Source organism: Pristiophorus japonicus, chromosome 2, assembly GCF_044704955.1.
Source record: "Pristiophorus japonicus isolate sPriJap1 chromosome 2, sPriJap1.hap1, whole genome shotgun sequence".
NCBI lineage: Eukaryota > Metazoa > Chordata > Chondrichthyes > Pristiophoridae > Pristiophorus > Pristiophorus japonicus.
The window spans coordinates 172,440,006-172,452,958 of NC_091978.1; the positions used below are offsets into that span (position 1 = coordinate 172,440,006).

The 12,953-nt window shown below is 42.6% G+C and overlaps 1 protein-coding gene across 1 annotated transcript in view; it reads right to left on the bottom strand.

Annotated features, from left to right (window-relative positions):
* The window catches only part of LOC139232761 (putative methyltransferase NSUN7), a 265,021-nt gene that overhangs the window by 69,519 nt on the left and 182,549 nt on the right, over positions 1–12,953 (bottom strand). The window contains exon 11 of the mRNA XM_070863266.1: positions 9,812–9,935. Within this exon, the coding sequence (XP_070719367.1) occupies positions 9,812–9,935 (124 nt within the window). The remainder of the gene's footprint in view (positions 1–9,811; positions 9,936–12,953) is intronic.

Here is a 12,953-nt window from a genome sequence, read left to right on the forward strand (position 1 = left end):
GGAAATATAATTTTTTTTATAAGAACTTTAATTTAAATGATTCTTAAATATGTTGTGTATTTTTCTATTTTTTATTGATTTTGTGTGTGTTTAGGGGGGTTTCTCATTCATAATAATGGGAAGTCCAACTTAGAGTTCCCTTTATTATGAATGAGAAAATACTTACCTTGATTGGCTGCCCAGAGCCATGTGACTACAGCTCCAGCCCTGCGCTCTTCCTGACATGCACGCGCTCCGATGTGTAGGAGTGAAGGCCTCAGGCTCAGAAGTTCGAGTGGGCACAGCAGCAACAGGTAAGCGCGCAGTTTTTTTACCTTTTTTCTTTAGTTTGCCCACAGGAAGACCAAAACGGAATTTCAGGGCCATGATTTCCAACGCTTTGCAATCTTGGACAGATTTGTGCGCACCTTTGGAAGTGGCTTAGTGAGTTGCAGTGAATGGTGAGACATAAGGGTATCCCCTCGTAATGGTGATGAGTGTGAAAGTACTGGCTTGGGTATTGTATGGGGTTGGGTGGTGCCAACCTGGCGCATCATGTGGCAACCAGGGTGTACAGCGTCAAGTGAAGTAAATCTGGCCATGGTGAGGCTATCCCTGGCCTCTCAGGCAAAAATGTGGTCGGGTGCTGATGCCATGTGCGGCATCAATTGATTGTGGAGAAGGTTGGTATTGTTGTTGGTGCTGCTGGTGTTAGGGCTGATTGTGTTGGGATTCTGAGGACTAAAGTGAAGTAGAGATTGCAGAAGTATTCTGTCAATGGTGAGAGAGTTCTTCCAATGAGATGAGAGTGGTTGGCGAGTGGAAAGTTGAAAGCCTGCAGAATATGTGCTGGAAATGGAGTGAGAGAAAAAAGCTTCTGCCTGATGAAAGTGATCATCGGTCATGTGGGAGCTTTTACTGTACATTTGAAGCTGTCAAGTAATCAGCTGGAGCAATGGCCACTGAACTCCCGCCTCAGATTGACAGCCATGGTCAGTGGAGATCCCATGGTCATGAAGTTAAAGACAAAAGGTAAGTGAAAAAAGGCTGTTAAGCATCTAGCAATTAGATGCTAATCGTTTTAATTAGGTCCCCCGCCACTGCCGGTCGGGTCTGCTCAGCGTTGACAAACCAGACATTGGAAAAGGCACGTATCAGTGGGTTCACAGTAGGGTCCCAAATCGATGTGGGGAAAAAAACACTTTCCCACCCCACCCAACCTAGTGTGCTCGCTAACCCCCTGGAAAATTCTAGCCTAAAACTCAGCTATTGTACAAAAGGATTTTAACTGTCAAAGTACTTGGGAGGGAAATTGGTGATTGCCAGCAAAGCAGTCGGTGTCACCGCCAACTGCCATTAACCACCGTCCGAAATGGCTGCAGCGCTAACCGACCTAAATTGGTGTGGGGGGCATGAAGGTAGATGGTGCAGCGCTAGCTTTAGGTGCAACATCGCCCTGGTGGTGTTACACAGAGGATCCAGGACGAATCTAGTCAACCTTGTTTCCCCAAGCGCCAGTGTGCGAGGCTGTGAAGCTCGCAATGCGTTGTGCGCAGTGAGGAGCTCTGAAATTTAAAAGGGGCCATGCACATTGAAGTAAGACAAAATAAAATGTGCATATTCAATACATTTTTCATCCCTTTGTCTTTTTACAAATATTCAATATTTAAAAGATGTTCCAAATGTGATTATTCAGCTCTTCAAGTTGAATTACCTTCCTAAACTGAAAAAACGGGGAAACTGCCTCAGCACTAATACAAATGGTTCAGCAAGCCAGGGAAGGGGCACCCAGGGTCTCGCACGCAGCAGTCCAGATTTGTGCAGGGGCCCTCTGCCCACAGTGGCCAGGAGACCCTCCAGAAAGAAGGATGTGGGACTACATCCCCAAGGCCATCACTACCAGCAGTGTCATCCCCACCACCTGGCTCCAGTGCCCAAAGAAGCTTCATGACCTCAGACCACTGGTCAAGGTCAGTGAATGCATCTTCAAAAGCCATCACCTATAACTGCACCACTCGCCCCACACACTGCTCAATGCATGACCCCCAATCACAAAACTACCAACACAACAAAGACTGCCTAGTTCCACCTCCATAATATCGCCTGCCTTAGTCATTTACTGCTGAAACCATTATCCATGTCTTTGTAACATCTAGACATGACTATTCCAATACTCTCCTGGCCAGCCTCCCATCCCCCCACCGTCCAAAAACTTAGCTGTCTGTCTCCTATCCCAGACCAAATACCTGTTCTCGCTGACCTACATTGGCTCCCAGTCTCCCAAAATCTAGAATTTATCATTCTCATCCTATGTTTAAATCCCTTCATGTCCTCGACTCTCCCCATCTTTATAACTTCCTCCAGCCCTACAACACCTCCCCCCGAACTCTCCATTCCTCCCATTCTGGGCTCCAGTGCATCCACTCTTCTCTTTGCCACATCTCTGGTGGCACAACACCAACTTGCATTTATACAGCACCTTTAATGTAATTAAACATCCCAAGGCGTTTCACAGGAGCATTAAATTCTTCCTTAAATCTCTGCTCCTCTCCACCTCCCTCTCATCTTTTACGACCCTTCTTAAAACTCACCTCTCTGATCATGCTTTTAGTCTCCTAAATGCTCCTTCTTTGGCTTGGCATCCACTTTGTGATTGTGCCTCTGTGAGGCCCTTTGGGGCATTTTTCTACATTAAAGGTACTACATCATTGCGAGCAGTTAAGCAAATATTTTTTGCGACTGCAAGAATATGCCAAAAAGCAATTACCTTGCAATTTGGACTTGTCCAATGCCAAAGTTAATGGGCAGAATACTGTGGTGAATGTGCACACGGTTTTTCAAGATGCGCTTCTGGCGGGCATGGCTCCATGCTAGGAGCATGAACTCAGAAACTCAGACTTATGGGTTGCCCTGGACTATATTGTGCTAGCAGAAATGGCAAAGCAGTAGATTACAGAAGGTAGCGAGTTTGTGGTCTTACTCCGGATAGAAAATATTTGCATTAACTTAATTAAGCACTGTATTCAAGCCATTTGCCTCACTTCTCACCAGATAACACAGGTTTGATACTTTGGCACACTAATAAACCTGTTTCAAGAACCGTACTAGTGAGAATGGGAGAAAAAGTCTGACAGTATACTTTGATTCCAATCCTGGGTTTCAGATTCCATTCTCACAAGTTGTAGTGTAATGATGGAAGTAAAAACTCTCAGTGCGGTCCATTCTGATTTCTGGCCTCAGGCATGATTGCTTCTGTTGTGCATACAAACTAAATTTATAATCTGGGCAAATGAGTATTTCTCATTGATGCTGAAGCTTTTGAAATTTTTAACCACCTAGATTCTGAGATTGAGCAGGGTAGTACAAGAAATGTACGCACCGGATCAGAATTTCTTGAAAATATTTCCTCAATAGAATTGAATTTTCCCAAATCAATTTCAAAATAGGACTTTATATATAATGTGTTATCAATAATCAAGGTGGCATTAACAAATCTTCAACTAATGGGAGAGTCCAAAGCTGGCGGTCATACATAGAAACATAGAAAATAGGAGCAGGAGTAGGCCATTCGGCCCTTTGAGCCTGTACCGCTATTCAATGAGTTCATGGCTGAACATGCAACTTCAGTACCCCATTCCTGCTTTCTCGCCATACCCCTTGATCCCCCTAGTAGTAAGGACTTCATCTAACTCCTTTTTGAATATATTTAGTGAATTGGCCTCAACAACTTTCTGTGGTAGAGAATTCCACAGGTTCACCACTCTCTGGGTGAAGAAGTTTCTCCTCATCTCGGTCCTAAATGGCTTACCCCTTATCCTTAGACTGTGACCCCTGGTTCTGGACTTCCCCAACATTGGGAACATTCTTCCTGCATCTAACCTGTCTAAACCTGTCAGAATTTTAAATGTTTCTGAGATCCCCCCTCATTCTTCTGAACTCCATTGAATACAAGCCCAGTTGATCCAGTCTTTCTTGATATGTCAGTCCCGCCATCCCGGGAATCAGTCTGGTGAACCTTCGCTGCACTCCCTCAATAGCAAGAATGTCCTTCCTCAAGTTAGGAGACCAAAACTGTACACAATACTCCAGGTGTGGCCTCACCAAGGCCCTGTACAACTGTAGTAACACCTCCCTGCCCCTGTACTCAAATCCCCTCGCTATGAAGGCCAACATGCCATTTGCTTTCTTCACCGCCTGCTGTATCTGCATGCCAACCTTCAATGACTAATATACCATGACACCCAGGTCTCGTTGCACCTCCCCTTTTCCTAATCTGTCACCGAGATAGTCACTAGCAAATCCAATAGGAAATTCAAGAGAAACTTTTTTATCCAAAAAGAGTGGTAAGAATGTGGAATGCGCTACCTCAAGGGGTAGTTGAAGCAGACAGCAAAGATGCATTTAAGTTAAATAAGTGCCTAAGGGAGAAAGGAATAGAAGGATATGCTGATCGGGTTCGATCAAGAGGGATAGGTAGAGGCTTGTATGGAGCATAAACATCAGCCAGATGAACCAAATGGCCTGTTTCTGTGCCTTAGACTTAATGTAATCTATGTAATTGTATGCAATTTAAAAAAGGGTTATCTTTTTACTTTGATGAACTATGAAAAGTTAAAGGTTTCAAAATGGCTGACGTGATGACATTCAATGAATGTCACATGACTAAATTCACATTACAGGGTAGAATTTTCTGGCGCCAAATCAGCACTGCGTACACATGGGTGCCATTAAATAGAGAAACTAATCCCTCTAGCTCAGTAACATTGAGAGGCAGGCTGCCACCACTACTTGCACTGTTCATTGGCAGCTTGCCTAACTGAGGCCTGAAAATGACATGTCCCTGATGGTATTTAATGGCAGCATAAACCTCTTACAGGGGAGGGGCACTTTTTCTGCTGAGCACTGGAATCTGCCGGGGACATTTCAGATATACTTAACACAAGTGTGTGTGTGTCCCTAGGTTTCAAACACTGACCGGGGGATTGTGGTGGTTTGAGAAATAAATATATTCAACCAAGAATTAATAGACACGTAAACATCAGATGAGCGTTTATTATTCTGAAATAATCCCATGTGTGTGTAAAATCCAATGTGTAGTAATAAAATCAAACCATCAGGTCACTGAAGAAGTGAGGTGCTTTTCCTACCTGGAGTGCCAAAGAGTCCCTCACTGCACCACACTTCACTCCGCCTCCTTCTGCTACTACTCACACTCCACACCGGCTACTGTCCTCACTATTACTTCCTTCACTTCTCCATCCCTCTGTCACTTTTCGTACAACATCCACTCTGATCGCCAATGACATGCACATCCTCAAAACATATCACTGGGCTACCATTATACACTCCTTTCTTTCAGGACAAGCTGAAAAGATCACAAGCAAGCCATACTTCACAAGTAAAATCTTCTTTCAGCAATGCAACTCCTCGTATCATATTTTCACATAAATTATATCCTTCCTGTCAGAAGATGGGATGTACTTGATTGCTGCAGTCATAATTACTGTGACATTGTATACAAAGTATAATAACTATTCTATCTTCTTAACAACAGGGTACAGATGCAGACAACCATCAAAAGTATAGTTGTCTCATTAAATTAACTCTGGTAACTGCTAGGAGCACAGAAAAGTTACAGGACTGCCATGGCAGACAGTTTCAGGTAATGGTGAACTTTACAGACCCAGTGTACTTTACAGCACTCTAACCTTGCTTGACTATCAAAATATCCAAATCCAAAGTACAGTTTAGGTTATTATATTGGAATGCATTAACTGCAATAGCATAATCTGACGAATCATTATCAATTGCATGGTCTATTATAACATCTGAATCATCAATCTGTATTGTAACTTTGTAGCATAGTATAAATCCTCTTTATTTTACACAAAATTGCCGAATTGAAATTCCTCATGAACAGAATGATAACGTAAAAGAATTACTGAAAGTGAATCTTGCTTGGGCAGAATTATCTTCTCAAATTTACTAGAACTTTTAACTGTTTCGGTGGGGAAAAAACAAGTAAAGATATTTTCACACTCAGTATCTGAATAAAATGAGGGAGAAAAGAGTCTTCTTGTTTAATGATTAAGCAGAAGCATTTTCCTCTGTTTACCCCTCTCCTGAAGTTGATAATTCATGCTGCAGTGAAGTTCCGCAGAAGTCAGCCACCCTCCAGCATTTCACCCAAGTGATCATTCTTCATGTATGAGCCTCAAAGAACAGGTTGGAAGGCTATTCAACTTGGGGGCAACACAGTTGAGCACTATTCTGTCCTCAATTGCTTTCCACACATATTTGACAAATAGGGATCACTGAATAGTAATCAGGAAATGTAGAATTTACCAATATCTCGCAAAGATTCCAGGTACCTTTCCCCTGCAGAGGAGAAGAATCCCTTTCTGGGCTTTTAAAATGAGTTTAAAGGGGCAGACGAAGCCTGCGGGGGATAAAAGGGGATGCATTCATGGAGACCCCCCCCCCCAGTGTTTGGACTCATAGGAAAGGGAATTCAAAATGGACCTAAATTACAGAAGCTGGAGATCCCCTAAACATCTATGGGAAGGAGCATATCAATTTTAAGATTCTACAACATTTTGGCTGCGAAAAAGTGTTACCAAATACAGGAGGTGGAGCCAACGTCTGAAGCAAATTCGTGTATTAAGGATCCCAGGCTGTCTGGGGGAACTATTCACCCCTAAGAAATAATCGAATTACCCAATCAAGCACAATGGAAATCATGGTCAGAAAAACTGGACAATCCTAAAACAATGCAAAACCAGTGATAGCACATTCTCACACCCTAATCGAGTTACTGCTGACAAAGGAGACATTTGAAAATCAATAGACAGAACAGTTTAAACAGAGCCCAAGAGATTTGATGGGAGATAACAGAGCCTTTTTTTGGGGATATATCTATTCCCCAGTTTTACAAGGAAAGACTAGCAGAACACAGAAACTAGGAGAACACATGAGAAGCAGAACACAGACTGGAACTCGCACAGACTGGAACACAGACACAGACAAGCAGCCTGCTTGCTCTACAGTGAAGAAATGGAATAGTGAAGGAAACTACCAGAACTGATCAGGAACTGACCGAGCATGAGGCCCACGAAACGGAAGGTTGTCAGCAAACAAATTGACAACCACTCTGCAATCTACTTCTGAACGGCCAACGGGGGAGAAATTTCCAAAAGGGACTAACTAAAACTATTCCTAACTAAAGAAAGTAGGTACTTACCCAATACATCCAAAACGCAACTTACCGCATCAACGGACGCACCCCAACTGAAGACTACGCAGTCCGAAGTCCTCTCCTCCGTCCGGGGTACGGCTCGCCTAGAAGGCCAAGTGCAGCGAACCCCGAAACCGCGATTCACCGGCAACTGTCTAAAGGGATTGGTGAGCATAGCCCCTGAACCCTCAGAGCTATAACTTAGTTAGTTAGGGGAATTGGGAGGGGGAAGGCTAGGATAACCTGTGTAAATGTATCTGCATTCTCCTCTTTACCCCATTTAGAGTTTAAGCTGTATTCTTTTCCCCACAGGCTGTAATTTGACATTGTATTCAATGTGTTGTACCCTTCAGTGTGTATTGGTCTGTGTCTGTGTTATTAAAGGTGTGCCTTTTACTTTTTTTTAAACACAATAAAGCCATACCTGCTTCCTACCTTGAAACCGATTGTCTGTCCAAGTCTGTCACAGTCCCTTCATAATTTTCAGTGTCTAGAACCAAGGGTTCGGAACCGCTCATATAAGGTCAGAAGGGAAAGCTGACCCCCTGCAAACCACCCCTTACAGGAGTAGAAATCCATTAGTGGGTTGGAATAAAAAAAAGAGTAAGGAAGTTATGCTTCAGTTGTGCAGAGCCTTGGTCTGACCCCACCTGGAGTACTGCATTCAGTTTTGGGCACCAAACCTGAGGAAGGATATATTGGCCTTGGAGGGAGCATAGCACAGATTCACCAGAATTATACTAGGGCTTAAAGGGTTAAATTATGAGGACAGGTTGCATAAACTTGGTTTGTATTCGCTTGAATTTAGAAGGTTGAGGGGGTGATCTAATTGTTTAAATGATAAAAGAGATTCAATAGCATAGATACACACAAACTCTTTCCTCTGGAGGGGATCATCTTAAAATATAGAGCTGGAGTATTTAGCAGTGAAATCAGAAATACATTTTTCACACAAAGGGTAGTGGAAATCTGGAACTTTCTCCCTCCCCCGCAACCCCCCCCCACCCCACCCCACCCACAAAGGCTGTGAATGCTAGGTCAATTGATTTTGTCAAGACTGAGATCAATAGCTTTTTGTTAGGTAAGGGTATGAAGGGTAATGAAGTAAGGACATGTAAATGGAGTTGAGGCACAAATCAGTCATGAGTCTGCCCATTTCACCAGTTTGTCTATGTCCTTCTGAAGTCTGCTGCTATCTTCTTACTATAGACTACACTGCCAAGTTTGTATCATCTGCAAACTTTGAAATTGCGCTCCCTATACTCAAATCCAGGTCATTTATATATAACAATAAAATAAATGGTCCTAACAACGATCCCTGGGGGATCTCATTGCATACTTTTCACCAGTCAGAAAAATATATGTGAACTGCTACTCTCTGCTTCCTATCCCTTAGCTAATTATATGCCCAAGCTATCACCATCTATTTAATACCATGAGCTTCTATTTTCCAAATAAGTCTGTTGTGTGGTACTTTATCAAATGTCTTTTGAAAGTCCATATAGACAACATCTACTGCACTAACTTCATCAACCCTCTCTATTACTTCATCAAAGAACTCCAGCAGGTCAGTAAGACATGATTTGCCTTTAATAAATCTGTTGGCTGTCCCTTATTAACTCACGCTTAATCCAAGTGAGAATCAATTTTGTCCTTAACAATGGTCTCTAGTAGTTTTTCCACCATTGACATTAGCCTGATTGGCCTGCAGTTTATCCTTTGCCCCTTTTTTTGAACAGGATTCATGCATGAGTCATTATCATACCTGGCAGAGTATTTCACGAAAAAGCCAGAGAGATCTCTTCATTACACTGAATAAAAGTGGGTTCCGATCACATTATAGCCCATCATATTATAGCCATATTATCGACCAGCTCCGCTGGGTGGGCCACATTGTTCGCATGCCCGACTCGAGACTCCCAAAGCAAGCACTCTACTCGGAACTCCTACACGGCAAGCGAGCCCCAGGTGGGCAGAGGAAACGTTTCAAGGACACCCTCAAAGCCTCCTTGATAAAGTGCAATATCCCCACCGACACCTGGGAATCCCTGGACAAAGACCACCCTAAGTGGAGGAAGAGCATCCGGGAGGGCGCTGAGCACCTCGAAACACGTCGCCGAGAGCATGCGGAAAGCAAGCGCAGGCAGCGGAAGGAGCGTGCGGCAAACCAGACTCCCCACCCACCCTTTCCTCCAATAACTGTCTGCCCCACCTGTGACAGGGACTGTAATTCCCGTATTGGACTGTTCAGTCACCTGAGAACTCACTTTGAGTGGAAGCAAGTTCTGCCTCGATTTTGAGGGACTGCTTATGATGATGAACCCATGATAAAAAAAAAGTTGCTGTAAAATATTTCTGCTGTTTAATATTATGCAATTTCAAGATAGAAATTTCTAAATCCTCAATTTCTAAATTCTGTGCTATGTAATGATTATTATTACAGCGTCTTCGATGAAAACACATTTGCTTCATTAAATTTCAAATACTCTTAACAGTTTACGTTGCTGTCAATGATGGATTGTATTTGATTTGGAATTGCAGTTCAGATAAATTGGCAAAAATATGTAACATTTGCTAAAATCTAACTATGGAACCCACCTCTCGAGTTAATACAGCAATAAAACAGCCATTGACTTGTTCCGATGGTTCAATCTTGAAGAATTTATCAGCTGCACAGGTTATTTCTGATGGACAACATAGAGGAATAACCGGGGCACTTAGCCTGTGGAAAACAAAAATAGGTGAGCTTGAACCTTTTTTAAAAATAACGTTTGGGCAATAGTTGAAGTTCTTATAATACAGTCATGGCAAATCCTTGACTGAAAACAAAGGGGCAGGAAAATTAACTGAGGAGAGCGACCTGTAATGAGACCAGTAAGCATTCACATCCTGTGAAGTAGATGCTACCTGACATTACCCCACCATGTGTCACAGAAATTCCTGCAAACACTGATTACCTGAAACAAATTTTAAGAAGATTTACCAGCAGGGAAAGACTCTATGGATGTGCACCCATTTATTATATAGGATCATAGAGTCACACTCCTCTATAATACAAAGTTTTAAAAACTGTATTTTCAATAGTAAAACTTGTGTAGATACCATATATACTTACACATGACTTAAACTAGTAAAACCTTTGGATCAAAATCTTTGCAGTTAATAAGGTGTACATTTCACTATGGTCTATTGGGCTACTGAAAGTTTCTTTCGTCTAAGAATACAGATGGTGACATTTTTTTTTGTTCCCTTTGTTTTGTTTCAATTTGGTTGGTAGTGATCCATCCAACAAACCCAAAGCCAGACTTGATGATTAACTATTCCCAAACCGTCCCATAACCAACCTATACATAGAAAATAGGTGCAGGAGTAGGCCATTCGGCCCTTCGAGCCTGCACCACCATTCAATATGATCATGACTGATCATTTTTGAAACTTCAGTACCCCATTCCTGCTTTCTCTCCATACCCGTTGATCCCTTTAGCTGTAAGGGCCATATTTAACTCCCTTTTGAATATATCTAATGAACTGGCATCAACAATATTCTGTGATAGGTTAACAACTCTCTGGGTGAAGAAGTTTCTCCTCATCTCAGTCCTAAATGGCTTACCCCTTACCCTTAGACTTTGACCTCTGGTTCTGGACTTCCCCAACATCGGGAACATTCTTCCCGCATCTAACCTGTCCAGTCCCGTCAGAATTTTATATGTTTCTATGAGATCCCCTCTCATTCTTCTAAATTCCAGTGAATATAAGCTTAGTCGATCCAGTCTTTCTTCATGTCAATCCTGCCATCCTAGGAATCAGTTTGGTGAACCTTCGCTGCACTCCCTGAATAGCAAGAATGTCCTTCCTCAGATTAGGAGACCCAAAACTGTACACAATATTCAAGGTGTGGCCTCACCAAGGCCCTGTACAACTGCAGCAAGACCTCCCTGCTCCTACACTCAAATCCTCTCGCGATGAAGGCCAACATGCCATTTGCCTTCTTCACCGCCTGCTGTACCTGCATGCCAACTTTTAATGACTGATGTACCATGACACCCAGGTCTCGTTGCACCTCCCCTTTTCCTAATCTATCACCTTTCAGATAATATTCTGTCTTCCTGTTTTTGCAACCAATGTGGATAATCTCACATTTATCTACATTATACTGCATCTGCCATGCATTTGCCCACTCACCTAACCTGTCCAAGTCACCCTGCAGCCTCTTAGCATCCTCCTCACAGCTCACACTGCCACCCACCTTAGTGTCATCTGCAAACTTGGAGATATTACATTCGATTCCTTCGTCTAAATCATTAATGTATATTGTAAATAGCTGGGGTCCCAGCATTGAACCTTGCGGTACCCCACGAGTAACTGCCTGCTATTCTGAAAAGGACCCGTTTATTCCTCCTCTTTGCTTCCTGTCTGCCAACCAGTTCTCTATCCACATCAATACATTACCCCCAATACCATGTGCTTTAATTTTGCACACTAATCTCTTGTGTGGGAACTTGTCAAAAGCCTTTTGAAAGTCCAAATACACCACATTCACTGGTTCTCCCTTGTCCACTCTACTAGTTACATCCTCAAAAAATTCTAGAAGATTTGTCAAGCATGATTTCCCTTTCATAAATGCATGCTGACTTGGACTGATCCTGTCACTGCTTTACCTACATGCCAACTTTCAATGACCTGTTACATCTGTCCTGTTACATCTTTCGATCCTGTTACATCTTTAATAATTGATTCCAACATTTTCCCCACTACCGATGTCAGGCTAACCAGTCTATAATTACCTGTTTTCTCTCTCCCTCCTTTTTTAAAAAGTGGTGTTACATTAGCTACCCTCCAAGCCATAGAAACTGATCCAGAGTCTATAGAATGTTGGAAAATGACCACCAATGCATCCACTATTTCTAGCACCATTTCCTTAAGTACGCTGGGATGCAGACTACCAGGCCCTGGGGATTTATCGGCCTTCAATCCCATCAATTTCCCTAACACAATTTCCTGACTAATAAGGATTTCCTTCAAATCCTCCTTCACGCTAGACCTTCAGTCCCCTAGTATTTCCGGAAGGTTGTGTCTTCCTTAGCGTAGACAGAAACAAAATATTTGTTCAATTGGTCTGCCATTTCTTCGTTACCCATTATGAATTCACCTGATTCTGACTGCAAGGGACCTACATTTGTCTTCACTAATCTTTTTCTCTTCACATATCTGTAGAAGCTTTTGCAGTCAGTTTTTATGTTCCCTGCAAGCTTCCTCTCACTCTATTTTCCCTCTCCTAATTAAACCCTTTGTCCTCCTCTGCTGAATTCTAAATTTCTCCCAGTCCTCACGTTTGCTGCTTTTTCTGGCCAATTTATATGCATCTTCCATGGATTTAACACTATCCCTAATTTCCCTTGTTAGCCACGGTTGAGCCACCTTTCCTATTTTATTTCCACGCCAGACAGGGATGTATAATTGTTGAAGTTCATTCATGTGATCTTTAAATGTCTGCCATTGCCTATCCACCATCAACCCTTTAAGTATCATTCGCCAGTCTATCCTAGCCAATTCTCGTCTCATACCATCAAAGTTACCTTTCTTTAAGTTCAGGACTCTAGTTTCTGAATGAACTGTGTCACTCTCCATCTTAATGAAGAATTCTACCATACTATGGTCACTCTTCCCCAAGGTGACTCGCACAACAAGATTGCTAATTAATCCTCTCTTGTTACACAACACCCAGTGTCTCGGATGGCCA